Here is a 12,699-nt window from a genome sequence, read left to right on the forward strand (position 1 = left end):
ATGCAGCAGAGCACACCAGGCCCTCCTGTCTTCCACTGCCTCCCGTAGTTGTGTCAATTTCATGCTGGTTGCTGCGCAGATACTGTCCAGCCATCTCATCCTTTGTTGTCCCCTTCTCCTCTTGCCATCACACTTTCCTAACATCAAGGTCTTTTCCAAGGAGTCTTCTCTTCTCATGAGATGGCCAAAGGATTGGAGCCTCAGCTTCAGGATCTGTCCTTCCAGTGAGCACTCAGGGTTGATTTCCTTTAGAATTGATAGGTTTGTTCTCCTTGCAGTCCAGGGGACTCTCAAGAGTCTCCTCCAGCACAACAATTCAAAGGCATCAATTCTTCGGTGGTCAGCTTTCTTTATGGTCCAGCTCTCACTTCCATACATCACTACAGGGAAAACCATAGCTTTGACTATGCGGACTTTTGTTGGCAAGGTGATGTCTCTGCTTTTTAAGATGCTGTCAAGGTTTGTCATTGTTTTCCTCCCAAGAAGCAGGCATCTTTTAATTTCGTGGCTGCTGTCTCCATGTGTAGTGACCATGGAGCCCAAGTAAGTAAAATCTGTCACTGCCTCCATATCTTCCCCTTCTATTTCCCAGGAGGTGATGGGACCAGTGGCCATGATCTTAGTTTTTTTGATGTTGAGTTTCAGGCCGCTTTTTGCACTCTCCTCTTTCACCCTCATTACAAGGTTCTTTAATTCCTCCTCACTTTCTGCCATCAGAGTGGTATCATCTGCATATCGGAGGTTGTTAATATTTCTTCCAGCAATCTTAATTCCGGCTTGCGATTCCACCAGTCCAGCCTTCCGTATGATGTATTCTGCATATAAGTTAAATAAGCCGGGGGACAATATACAGCATTGTCGTACTCCTTTCCCAATTTTGAACCAATCAGTTGTTCCATATCCAGTTCTAACTGTTGCTTCCTGTCCCACGTATAGGTTTCTCAGGAGATAGACAAGGTGGTCATGCACTCAGATTTCTTTAAGGACTTGCCATAATTTGCTATGGTCCACATAGTCAAAGGCTTTTGCATAGTCAATGAAGCAGAAGTAGATGTTTTTCTGGAACTCTCTGGCTTTCTCCATAATCCAGCGCATGTTAGCAATTTGGTCTCTAGTTCCTCTGCCCCTTCGGAATCCAGCTTGGACTTCTGGGAGTTCTCGGTCCACACACTGCTGAAGCCTACCATGTAGGATTTTGAGCATACCCTTGTTAGCGTGTGAAATGAGTGCAATTGTACGGTAGTTGGAGCATTCTTTGGCACTGCCTTTCTTTGGGACTGGGATGTAGACTGATCTTTTCCAATCCTCTGACCACTGTTGAGTTTTCCAAACTTGCTGGCATATTGAATGTAGCACCTTAACAGCATCATATTTTAAGATTTTAAATACAGTGGTGCCTCGCATAACGAGCGCACTGTTTAACGACGAATTCACATAGCGATCCATTTTTTGGGATCGCTAATGCGATCGCATTGCGATGTTTTAAGTGGCAAAACATCGCATTCCGACTGTCGGTAAGTGTTTCGCTTACCGATTTTCGCATTGCGATTTTTTTCAACAGCTGATCGGCGGTTCCAAAATGGCCACCGGACGCCCAAAATGGCCACGTGCAGCATTTTCGCGCCCTGCCCTAGCTTACCGAGGGCGCAAAAATGGCGGTTCTATGGAGGAACTTCGCTCAACGGTGAGTTTTGGCCACAAACGAAGTTTAATGCATTCCAATGGGTTTTTCCGTTCCATTTAGCAATGCTTCCTCATAGCGAAGGTTAATCCGGAACGGATTAACCTCGCTATGCGGGGCACCACTGTAGTTCAACTAACGTAGTTAGTCCTAGACAATTCAGCACCTTGGATAGTGCAGTGGTGAAGCCAGATTGTTTTCAAGTAAGGTCAAAAGAAAAGCAATTCTCAGAGTGCCATGTTTATTAAAATATTCAAGGTATATGTACACACACACATCTTTGATTGGGAATAGGCCATAAATAAAGGTAAAATACATTTAAAATTAATTAACTAAAGAAAATACTATTTCAACTTTTAAAAATGAACAGCAAACTGCAAATGCTTTAAAATGTGATCCACTTCTATATCACAGCATGCCCTATTTGTCAGAAGTGCCTGAAAAGTATGTTACTAAAATCATTATTTTTAAATGTCCACATTCTTTTTGAGAAAATTGTCAGCATTCCAGATCTACAGACCATGCTCAGTCCTACTTGATCCATGTTAAGCTGATTTTGTGACCCCTCCTTAACTTCCCCAATTACTTTTTATATTGCAGACTTGTGATTCCTCAAATTTTGCTGGCATTTTCCTCTTGCATGTGGGTGGTACACTTTGGGCTGGATAACGACTAGTACTAAGAGACTTGCGATCACAGTTAACATATCCAAATGAGACCTACAACAATACTGTAGTATAGAATGATCTTGCCAGTCAATTCCCAGACACACCCAATTTTCCATTCCATTCCTCTTCCTATTATTATTGTTTTATTTGTATTTGTATTCCTTTTTATTTGTATTAATTTTATTTGTATTCCTATCATACAATCAGTCAGTATTCCAATGCCCATTGAGCACGCTCATTCCCCAGTAGGTTATTTTGTCATTTTCTTCCCATCTTCCCAGCATTTTCTTTCTATTTGTTTATTTAATTCCAAGTAAATTTCTCTGTTCTCAAAAGCCTACGTCTGCCTTTTGTGCATGAATGGCCATGGAAGGAATGGCACTCAGAGAACAGAGTCTACTCTGTATGATGTATGATGACTCTTAGTATGTACGATGACAACAGAGAGGAGAACTGAATAAATAATTGAATCATAGAATAACTAAGTTAGAAGGGGCCTATAAGGCCATTGAGTCTAACCCCCTGATCAATGCAGGAATTCAAATCAAAGCAGATCTGACAGATGGTGGTCCAATTTTCTCTTGAATGTCTCCAGTTCGAACGCTAACGACCTCCCAAGGTAATTGGTTCCATTGTCGTCCTATTCTCACAGTTAAGAGGTTTTTCCTGATATTCATTGTGAATCTGGCTTCCTGATGTGACCATTATTACATGTACTGCACTCTGGGATGATGAGAACAGATCCTGCCCCTCCTCTGTATGAGTACCTTTCAAGTATTGAAAAGTGCTATCATATCTCCCCACAGCATTCTTTTCTCAAAGCTAAATATGCCTATTTCTTTCAGTCTTTCCTCAAAGGGCTTGGTTTCCAGTCTCCTGATCATTCTTGTCACCATCCTCTGAATTTGTTCCAGTTTGTTGACATCCTTCTTAAAGTACAGTGTCCAGAATTGGACACAGTACTCTAGACAAGGCTCAACCAGTGCTGAACAGAGGGGGACTAGTATCTCATAGAAAAAGTTACATTCAGAGTAAAAAAAATACCTACCAAAATAAGTTCCATAGGAAACTCAACAGGATAATGTTTGTAAGTTATCTTAATACATCTACTGACCCTCAGCATTAGTAAAGAAAGCAGGAACAGCAATATGCTGGTAGAATTGGCTTTTGGGAGACCCATGCAGTAATATACCAAGTTCTGAAAAAGAAAATGTCAACAAAATTTTTCAGAAACAGTTTATTTTTTAAAGGAATAACTCATTATAGCACCATGTTCTTGTACCCCAAGCACTAGAATGTTTGCTTCAATAATCAATTGAGGAAAAAAGTCTCATTTATTGAAAAATATTGGTCTGAAGGTTAATGGAAGGAACTGGTTGGAAGACTGCAACAGATGACTCAGGTGTACGATCTGAAATCTTGTCACATTCCAGTTGTATCAATGGGAGTTTGACAGACTTTGTAGATTTGGAACTATATCTGGAATATATTGAACAATTTCTCAACTTTTAAGAAAAGGGATCAAGTTGCTACATATAATTCCAAATCAATCCATGGGTATGAGTGAGACTGTTTGTCAAAATCCTGTCCTACAATGTGTCTGGGAGAAAGACAAAGGAAAAAGAAACATTGAGATTCTCACCAATTTTACTATTTATGCGTCCACTTCTGATATGTGTTGTGTAACTTTATACTAGAAGTAATTTCTGAGTAACCTCTTTGGGAACATAGGATTCGAGCCACACTGGTCTCTACCACATCCCAAATCAAACCTTTCCCTATCATAACCTGCTGCTGTTCCACCAGGTTTCTGCTGATTGAGACTTATTTTTATGCAGTGACCTCCATTTGATGACATACCGTAACTTCAATATGCTGCTCTGAAAATGCAAAGAGATTGGGTTCCTAGACAATGTAAGTGGAAGATAGGATTGTATCATCAATCATTTGATGTAAACAATAGTGTACTCCACCTTGACTCAGTTTAGCTTGCATTAAACATGATGAATTCTGACAAAAACTCTATATAACTTTCTAAACAGAGGGAATGCATATGAAACTCTATTTATGGTTCCACCCATAGCTGCACATACCAAATATGGTATGCATGAACAGACACTGTATGCATCCTTAGTGCATGCAGTTCAGTTAAAAAATATTCAGCAATCATGTATGTGTGTCTACATGTCTGTTCAGTTTTTACACACATAGGTACAATACACTGTGCACAGTCTAATGAGTATGTATCTGTAAGCTGTTATGGGGAGGCAAAAAGTCAGGATTCCCATTCTGCATCCATATCCCACACTCCAAGTGGAAGCACTCCCCAATAACAGGGTGATACTTGGAGTTATTCTTGTTGGAGATGTGTAAAATGTATAACTGAACACATTTTGGAACATTAATGGTACTTTCCCAATCCTCAGCATCCTACCACTCAGAAGTTACAGTGGATCTAATTAATTTGGCAGAATCCTTCCATGAGGAACAATACAGCAGATAAGCAAGACAATGCATTTGATGTACAGGACTACACTAATTTACAATAAGATAATTTAAGATGCTTTTAACCTCCATGTTACAAACTTTGCTACACAAATTTTTATGCTGACCTTTGCTTCCCCTCCCAAGCAATAGCAGTAGCTTTGAATAAGGGCAAAATTTACTTACATAAAAAAATGCCAACGGGCCTGAATGAAAGTCAATTACTATTCCAAAGATGAAGGAAAACTGGGATATCATAACATGCAGTGCTGCTGCCGTGAGGTAAGCATTCATGAGACTTTCCGATATATACATTGTGACGAATCCTAATCCAAAAACGCCTAAAAGGATCTAAAAGGAAAACATGAGGGAGTCAAAATAAGAAAACAGAAGCTTTAAGGCCAAGTCATAAACAACAGCTTCCTATAAGATCACCCCTACTTAGAGAGGGCTGCCATATTCCTTGGCTATACTGTAGTTTGAAAAAGATAGGCTTCCTTTCTGGAATCCATGCTATACATTCTGAAAGGAAAGGCAGAGTCCTCCTTTGTGAGTCTCCAAATTGTTCAGTCAAATCAGCCAGTAAGCTGTCTAAGTATGCTTGCAAAAGAAAAGTGGGGGCGGGGGGACAAAATATTGAAGTATTTTCAGAATGAAAGTTCATGCTACCAAATAAATAAATAACTAAATAAAATAAAAATTTAAAAATCTGTTAGCCTTTCAAGTGCAACAATGTTTTGCCTTTTTTCTTTTTTTTGTTAACAAATTAGTCAAAGTTATCTAAGAAAACCAACACCAGCTGTTTCTTTCCCATTAAAGAAACCTGTGTGTATGTATATATACTGTAGTACTTAATGTTTTCCTGCAACCAACAAATTAACTGAATAATTACCAAATAGCATGTACATTAGGGGCACAGATCTATAGGATCTGAGTACTAGAGAGTCCCTCTTGCACCACATCCCAAAATTATTGTTCACTAGATTTGCAGCCAAAGATCTGATTGATTACTTCAAATTGATGACCTTAACTTTAAGAAAAAAAATTAACTGGAAAATTTTCTGGAACCTTTTTCAGGCATATTTGCATTGTTTAAATTCACAAGAGGCTTGGGGGCTGTCCAGACAGGTATATAGACTGGTGTTTGGATTGCTTTTGGTATGGTTTGGTTCAAACCAAATTACTGCATCCACACTTAGATTCATCCATCCTGCCCCTTTGAGAGCTGTCCTGATCGTTTCTGGCATCGTGCTGGGGCTTCCAGGTTTTTTTTTTTTTTGCTTTGATTTAGCATTCTCTTAACTATCCCATTGTGTAGTCTGTGTAATTTTGCACCCAAATGTGGGCGGCATTATCTGATGTGACAATCCTGTGACGTACAAGGGGAGTTCTGACATTAAAAGGGAGGAAATCTTCTTTTAAAAAATATTTCCCTAACTGATTAGCTGGACAATTCCAATACTATGCAAAGTTGGCAGATTACTATTTTGACATGCCACTTACTTTATTTAGCGGGAGGGGGGGCAGGAATAGGAAAGTCACTGTGGTCTGCTGAATAAAGGCCACAAGAAAAGGTGGGGAAGAGGACTATGTCGACTCCAAGGGCTATGACCCTTACAAGGCAGAACAGCCCCAGCAGAGCCCTGGCTGAGACAAAAAGGCATGGAAACCGCGGTTACCTGCCTTCCATCTCCCCAATCTACACTTCAAAATTTTCTCTTCAATACCGCTGCTGTCCTTGGCTGTTGTGGCTGCTGCCTCTTTACTTGTGAGTAAACCAGGTAAACCTTGCTCACAAGTAAACTGGGTAAACTTTACTCATGAGTAAACCAGTGATCCAAAAACATGTGTGGACCCTTCTCATAGGAGAATAAACATCTCCACTGTGAACTAAAAGATCACGCAAGTGAGAAATAAAATAGATGGCACTGAAGATAAAAACCTTTTAAGTGCAAACTAGACAATTCCAAATTCCCCTTTCTGAACAGGCCCTTACTAAAGCTTTTCATCTCACTCCACAAATGCCACACATTAATTTTACATGCTGTATAAATATCTCAAAAGATATTTCCAGCAGCCAATGATGTTTGAATGGAAATATTTGATTAGGAGAATAAATATCAGTAAACGACAGTGAATGTGGTCTAAGTTTTATCTGCAAATATAAGCTTTCCTCGGGAATTATTTTTATTAATCTCTAAATATTATAAAACATGATAGTTCAATAACATTCACTCCCTTTACATTGCTAAAATGTCAATTATGGGGGACCCAAGTCACTGAAAAATGATATTACTGTATACTACATATAGCACTGTCAAAGCTTCACATAAAACATATATCTAGCCTAAAAATATACCTCATTGTCATGTTTCATCCATATGTCATTGCAAGGAAGAGTTCATATTTATTGGTTTGTCCTTAGCTTTCCCATCTTTAGTGGAAGATGAGAATGAGGTGCTCCCACTTGTAGGTCATTGTCAAGAGTATCAGTCACAACAGGGCACTGATCCAACCTATTTGTGTACCTCTTCTTTTCATCTGATGAAATGTGTAGATCAGTGGTTCTCAGCTTTTGACCCTCCAGGTGTTTTGGACTTAAACTTACAGAAGCCAGCATGGTCAACAGTCAGGGATTTTGGAGGGGATGTCCAAAAATATCTGGAGGGTCAAAGATTGAGAACTACTAACATAAATGAAGCAAGAGGAAAGAGATTATAGTCATCTCAGAGAAGTTACAGTTTGAAAATACCTAGTTTCCTGGTATATAATGTCACTCATTCATGCTACAAAATAATTTTAAGAAATGGAAAAAAATTCTCCAGGAGATGGAAAGGCTATTTCAGATAATTTTCCACAGGAAATGATCTAGCCGGCATCTCTGGTTCAATTCTGTGTTCTTTAAATGTGAAATCATAAGGTGTAATGCCCAAATGGGCTTCCTACCTGAATCATGCCAACCAAAAATGTTGTAGAAGCAGTGTGAGTTAATGCCTCCATATAATTTTTCATAAAAGTTTCATCAGAAAAATTGGCCAGACTGGCATTACTGGACAATCTGACATTGAAATTAAGGTTGCTGTGAAAGTTTGCCACCATTGCATTCAAAATGCTGAAAGATCCTGTTACCGAAAAAAGAAGAAAACAAAGACTAAAGCCAAAGCCAATACCAATTCCAGCTATATGATTGTCATACTTATGTACTAACATGAACTAATGACCTCTTATTAATGACATACTCAATAGTCCCAATAACGTCTATGAAACTGATGGCCATGGCTTCCTTTATTTATTCAATCCTTCCAATTTTCCTACTGCTTTCAGCTTTTCCTAGCATTATTATCATGTCAATTTTTTCTTCCTGTGAAGTATCTACATAAACTACAACTTTACTTACATTTATTTTCTATCCCACCTTTCTGCCAAGGTTTTCAAGGTATGAAATACATTCCAAAATGTGTCACAGAGGCTATAAACAATCAATGTGCACTTGCTGTGTGTGGATACCATGGCCTCTCAATGGATTCCTAACTAGAGCAGGACAACTGAGGATCTGACTTAAGGTACCCATTTTAGAGGGCACACAAATTTGCTGCTCAAAGAGTACAGTATCAATATACCCATTGGAATTTGCTGCTGGAAGACTATGACCTCACCTGCATATACTACTTACAACTGCTCTTCTCCAGCCAAAAAAATACAGAAAACAGAGAGGTTCAGTATACAACCAGCATCACCATTGTGCACTCAGACATTTCTCCCCATTCCTCCATCCTTTCCTTATGTATACCAATCTCCCATAAGCCAAACCTAACCAGTAGGTTACCAAAGATCTAGGTACCATAATTGCTAGTTATGGCTTTGATTGTTGACAGAGCAGCATGGTGACCTGCTGCAATTTTTCTAGGGGAAGAGGGCAGAGTGGTGTAGTGCTATGTTAGCATAATCAGTGGACATTGTGTGCATCACTATAATATACAGTAAAATTATAAATACAGTGAAATTTGTGCAGATGGCAGAAGGCTCTTGTCTTCTCAACTGCTTAGCCAGCATTCAGAACTCTGTTTCCTTTACAGGTATGGTTTCAGGGGGCTTCATCCAGCACGTAGATCAACACCAAGCCTCAAGCCCCCTTTCATTCCCTTCGGTGGTTTGCTGCTTATTCATTTATCTCTTTAAGCAACTGGAAAATGATAGAATAAAAGAGAAGGAGCAATAACCTCTGCTCATTTTGCTTTCTTTGTTTAAGTTGCTCTGTCAATTGGACCCAAAGGAAAGGGCAAGCACATAGGCAGTGGTGACAGCAGTAAGGAGGAAGTGTCCATCTTGTACAGAAATCCCCAAACCTAGAGCTGGCACTATTTCTCCATGTGTAGATTCAAACAGAAGGTAGAAAGAGGTTCCTTATAAAAGTCCAGTATAACTCTATCTTGTGTGCTAGGCAGTTAATTTTAAGACAAAGCCCCTCCCGGACTTCAGGTGGAGGCAACTAACCACTTACTTTTCTCTAGACTCCTCTGTATGCTTACCTCAAGGCAAGAATATAAAGTTGCATCTCCTCAACACACTGAAAGAACTCAGAGAGTGGGAGAGCAGTCAGCATGGACCCACAAACATCTACCACACTGCACCAAGTATGTAATAAATACTACTTGATTCATTTGAATTCAGAAGTCCTACTCAGTCATTTCCTAAGCTCCTCATGTGAGCAGGAACCTCTCTCCTGTAGACCTGTCACTTTGCAATAGAGAAGGGAGGGGCTAGCTACTCCCCTCTCAGCATGGGGAGCTCACTGATCCCTTTCCTAATGGCATGATGCACTTGGACAAACATTTTTTTTCCTGCAACCCTTAACTTTGTGCACCTGAGGCAACTTCCTCACTTGCTTCACCCTTGTCACACTTCTTGGTGAAGTAAGATTCAGCTGCCAGTTTAGTCCACTGCGGTCTCTGAAATGGTGTGTGCGCGTAACATCTTGTCCTTTGTCTGAGGCAACAAATATTTTGGACCAGCCCTGTTCTTAGTCTATGCTCAGAAGAACCAGAAATAGCATTGAAATCTCATATGGTAGGTGGGGCTCGTCAGCCATGGAAGGCAGCCCATCTAGGAGAAGGAAAACTCCGATTTCAAACCCCCACTTCCTTGTGGCTATATCCACTGATGGAAAAGGCTTCAGGAGTTAACCTCGAGGCAAAATCCGGAGCTGGAGTACCGAAGGCAGTTCGTGTTGTTCTGCCAACTCCTGCAACGTTGCTGGAACCAGTTGTATTGGCTCTTGCCTTTCCATTGGACCATTTCAGCAATGTGGAGGGGGGGGATCTGCTACTTGGGTAACAGCCTATCCTTCATATTACTTTACCCAGGCTTCATGCTCTGGAGAAGACACTCCTCGATTCAGAGCATGTTACCATAGGCTCTGAAGGATGCCTATGCTAATAAAGTTTCAGAAGTATTCTCGCGCTTTCCCACCAAATGACAGACACTAATGGCTTATGAAAGGAGCCCAAATCTGTTTAGTACTGAAGCAAACACAAATAAGGCCCAGAGCCTGTAAAAAAGACACTTCCAGCAAAGATCATGGGATTCTTCTCACACTGCTCAAGGAGGCAGATGGCCTGTTGTGCCCCTCATTTCATCAGTCTGTTTCCATATTTGCTATCAAATCATGATAGCAGGGAAAGAAATGGAAATGCTGTGCCTGGGCTTCTGTGAGGGTTTCCTTTGCAATTTGGTCTTCTCCTGCAGAGGAATAACCAAAAAGAGACTCTTCTTTTTCTTTAACCCCCCCCCCCCCGGAATAACAGTTTTATAAATGTAGACAGATGTAAACAGTGATGTCTCTGAGAGGAAAATCATAGAGTGAATGCAACAACAAAAATCATTACTACATCAAAAAGTAATAGTTAATCAGATGAAGACATAAATAAAATATGACACATCATTACATTTTTCTGAATGCCTATGCAGTCCTCCTGACATAAACAAATCACATTTTCTTATACAGGATTATAACAGTAAAAATAATACCTCAGAACAAATAGCACATGTGATTTATGAGGCAATTATTAATTATAAACAGATAAATATTAAATTAAGATTGACATGTTAATGTGCTTCATTGATAAAAGCAGTAGTTAAATGGGTCTCCCTTTCCCTTCTGTTGAAAAAAATAACTTTGTGTGCACCATAGATTGAATTAAGAGAGTGAAGCATTACTTACCAATGGACATGTGGCGTGATGTTCCAAATATGACATATGTTAAAGAGCAGCAAAATGCAGAATAAAAACTATTGACAACTGGCAGCGGTAATCCAGTTAACAATATTCCTGATAGTCCTGGGAAAATATTTGTTTTTAGAAACATAAAATAAAATAGATTAGATGGTGCTGAATTGGGAGGCTATGTTTGTGGGGTTAAGCATAAAGCCACCCTTTCTCATTATTATAACCAATAATCATAAAATTGGTCTCCACTTTGTTTTTGTTTCCACAGTCTCTTAAATACACATGTGTCAATCTGCCTTTCCTATAGAATTGGTTTTAATGTGGCTCATTTTGGTCTAATTCAAATTTCTGCTACCATTGTGTTTTGATGTTTGATGTATTTTATACAGCTTTTTAGGCATGAAGGCTATGATTATTTTCACATTGTTTCCAGCTTTGAAAAAAAATAATTTGTATTATTGTTAATGAATTTTGTTTATAGATTCTCCCACTTGGAGAGGGCACTTCATCTATTTCTGAATAGATACTAAAATATATGAAGTTTTTTTAAAAAAATCTATAGCATTATTCAGTGCAGAAAGTGTTTTACGGCTCTTAGCTCTTCTGTGTTGAACAATCAATGATTCAAGCCTAATTTGCAAAGGAGATCAAGAGGAAGCAGTGTGGCTTTAAACCTGGTTGAAAGAAGGGGAGCATCTAGCACCAGTATGATTTATGCCAGTACATATAAGCAGTCTCTTTCTTTCCCTTTTTAATCTCCACAGAAAGCAACAATTTTGTTTTGTGACTTACTTCAGAATTTAACTAAATAAATTATTTATCATTTACTGTACTTATTTATTACGCACTGCTTTTTTTTTTTTTTTTTACTGCCAGAGTGTTTATTGGAATATCTTGCCTTGTGTGGCCAAATATTATCCCTGGTATTGTGCAACTTGACTTTAGAGAGTAGAGGTCAATCTCTTGATGCTCAGCCTCAGGCAGCAAAATGTCTCAGTCTTTGGATTGGAATGATTTGGGGACTGAAATGATGAAAACATACAGGAGAAAAAATCCAGGGTCCATGACTACTAATGTTACATTGTTGTCTATCAATTCCCTTACCATTCTTTGTTAACTACTGTATATAGAAAGGTGACCTGAGTTCTTCTGGAGCTACGAATAGATGCAGTTAATCACTATAGTGACTGTGGCACAGAAGGGTTGAACAAGATGATGCTTAGCTTGGATTTAGAAATTGTGCTCCTTTTGTTAGAACATGTTTTTCCTCATTTCATTATTTTAAATTCCAAGGTGCTTTGTTTTGTGATTGGCCTTTAGAAGGTATACATGGACTTACTTTACAAATCTAAATGTTCAGGCATTCAGCTCTGAGGAAATCCCATATCTGGAGGGCAAAAAGTGCTAACAGCAACAAGAATGCAATCCCCTAATTATTTTATTTGATCCTGCAAAAATGGTGCAAGTGAAACTATCTGCAGGTCAACTTTTTGTTGTTACAAATATATTAGAATTACCTCTTATTGCTACAATAGGCTTTAACACATCGCAAATTATATCTTGACACAATCTTTACACTGCAAGGGGAAATATTTTGACATATTAATTTAAAAGAGCCAAAATTCTTCCAGGCAATATTC

General features: G+C 39.1%; 1 protein-coding gene across 1 annotated transcript in view; it reads right to left on the reverse strand.

Moving 5' to 3' along the window:
* The window catches only part of SLC26A8 (solute carrier family 26 member 8), a 38,623-nt gene that overhangs the window by 24,495 nt on the left and 1,429 nt on the right, over positions 1 to 12,699 (reverse strand). The window contains exons 3-6 of the mRNA XM_072999537.2: positions 11,054 to 11,170; positions 7,780 to 7,955; positions 5,020 to 5,184; positions 3,398 to 3,547 (exon numbers count right to left, since the gene is read on the reverse strand). Coding sequence (XP_072855638.2) covers positions 3,398 to 3,547; positions 5,020 to 5,184; positions 7,780 to 7,955; positions 11,054 to 11,170 — 608 coding nt within the window. The remainder of the gene's footprint in view (positions 1 to 3,397; positions 3,548 to 5,019; positions 5,185 to 7,779; positions 7,956 to 11,053; positions 11,171 to 12,699) is intronic.

The sequence above is a fragment of the Pogona vitticeps genome, chromosome 4 (genome assembly GCF_051106095.1).
Source record: "Pogona vitticeps strain Pit_001003342236 chromosome 4, PviZW2.1, whole genome shotgun sequence".
Lineage (NCBI taxonomy): Eukaryota > Metazoa > Chordata > Lepidosauria > Squamata > Agamidae > Pogona > Pogona vitticeps.